General features: G+C 39.2%; 1 protein-coding gene across 1 annotated transcript in view; it reads right to left on the reverse strand.

Annotated features, from left to right (window-relative positions):
- The window catches only part of rgs9bp (regulator of G protein signaling 9 binding protein), a 3,997-nt gene extending 3,507 nt beyond the window's left edge, over nt 1-490 (reverse strand). The window contains exon 1 of the mRNA XM_073836970.1: nt 171-490. Within this exon, the coding sequence (XP_073693071.1) occupies nt 171-260 (90 nt within the window). The 5' untranslated portion in view covers nt 261-490. The remainder of the gene's footprint in view (nt 1-170) is intronic.
- Between the last annotated feature and the right edge of the window lie 513 nt (nt 491-1,003).

A 1,003-nucleotide genomic window follows, 5' to 3' on the forward strand; every position in this document is an offset into this window, starting at 1 on the left:
AGGGAAAGATTTATATTGTAATATAACTTTTTTAATATATAATATTCACAGTTAGAAAAAAAAATAAAATAATGATTATTAAAATGATTAGAAATCACGGCAAAACTCTGAAAAGTGAGAGGTTTGTTTAAAGGAGGGATCAGTTATTGTATCATGTAATATCAACTCACCTTGATGAGGGAGTCCACCATCGCTTTTCCCTCCTGCAATGGCTGTGCTGAAGTTCCATCGTCAGCGACCTTGTTGTTGGACAGTGGCATTGAGTTGTGTTTTCAAAGGTAACGAGGGAGAATCCCTGTTCCAAAAGCTACCATCCACCCTCAAACTCAACAACCCTTATACACCCTTTGTCTTAGCTGGAGTAAACTACGGTCCATATTGGAGCTGCTGGTCCTCTCTGAACCTGTGAAAGTTCAATGTTTATTTTACACCTACAAGAATAAAAATCTTAGAAAGGAAAATAAAAATGACAAAAAGTCAAGATTACAAAAGGTTTAACGGTTTCCAAAAAAAAGACAAAAAACAGAGAGGTGCAGAAAATTGTGATGTCAAAGTGGAGTGTGATAATCCAAGCGATTGACCCCTTTGCACAGAAGCTGTGTTGTTAAGCTCATTACATGCTGCTGAGAGGTGCGGAGATGCTGGGCCTAGGAATACGTCACTACGCCCTCCAGGACCCCCTTTTCTTATTCCATCACTCTCACTTTCTTTCTCTCTCCTTTCTCTTTGAGTGTGTGTGTGTGTGTGTGTGTGTGTGTGTGCGTGCGTGCGTGCGTGCGTGCGTGCGTGTGTGTGTGTGTGTGTTTGTGCCTGAATGACAGGCCAGGCCCTGAGGGGCAGGTTGTGGTTCTTGTAACGGTCAACGAACATGTCCAGAGTGACCTTGTTTATTTGTCACAAGCTTACACTAAATTAAATCTAATACATAAAATCTAAAGTTTCAATCTAATTATATATAATAAAAATATATAAAATGTAAACAAGGATTAGTCAGATAATTGTT

The sequence above is a fragment of the Garra rufa genome, chromosome 3 (assembly GCF_049309525.1).
Source record: "Garra rufa chromosome 3, GarRuf1.0, whole genome shotgun sequence".
Taxonomy (NCBI): Eukaryota; Metazoa; Chordata; class Actinopteri; order Cypriniformes; family Cyprinidae; genus Garra; species Garra rufa.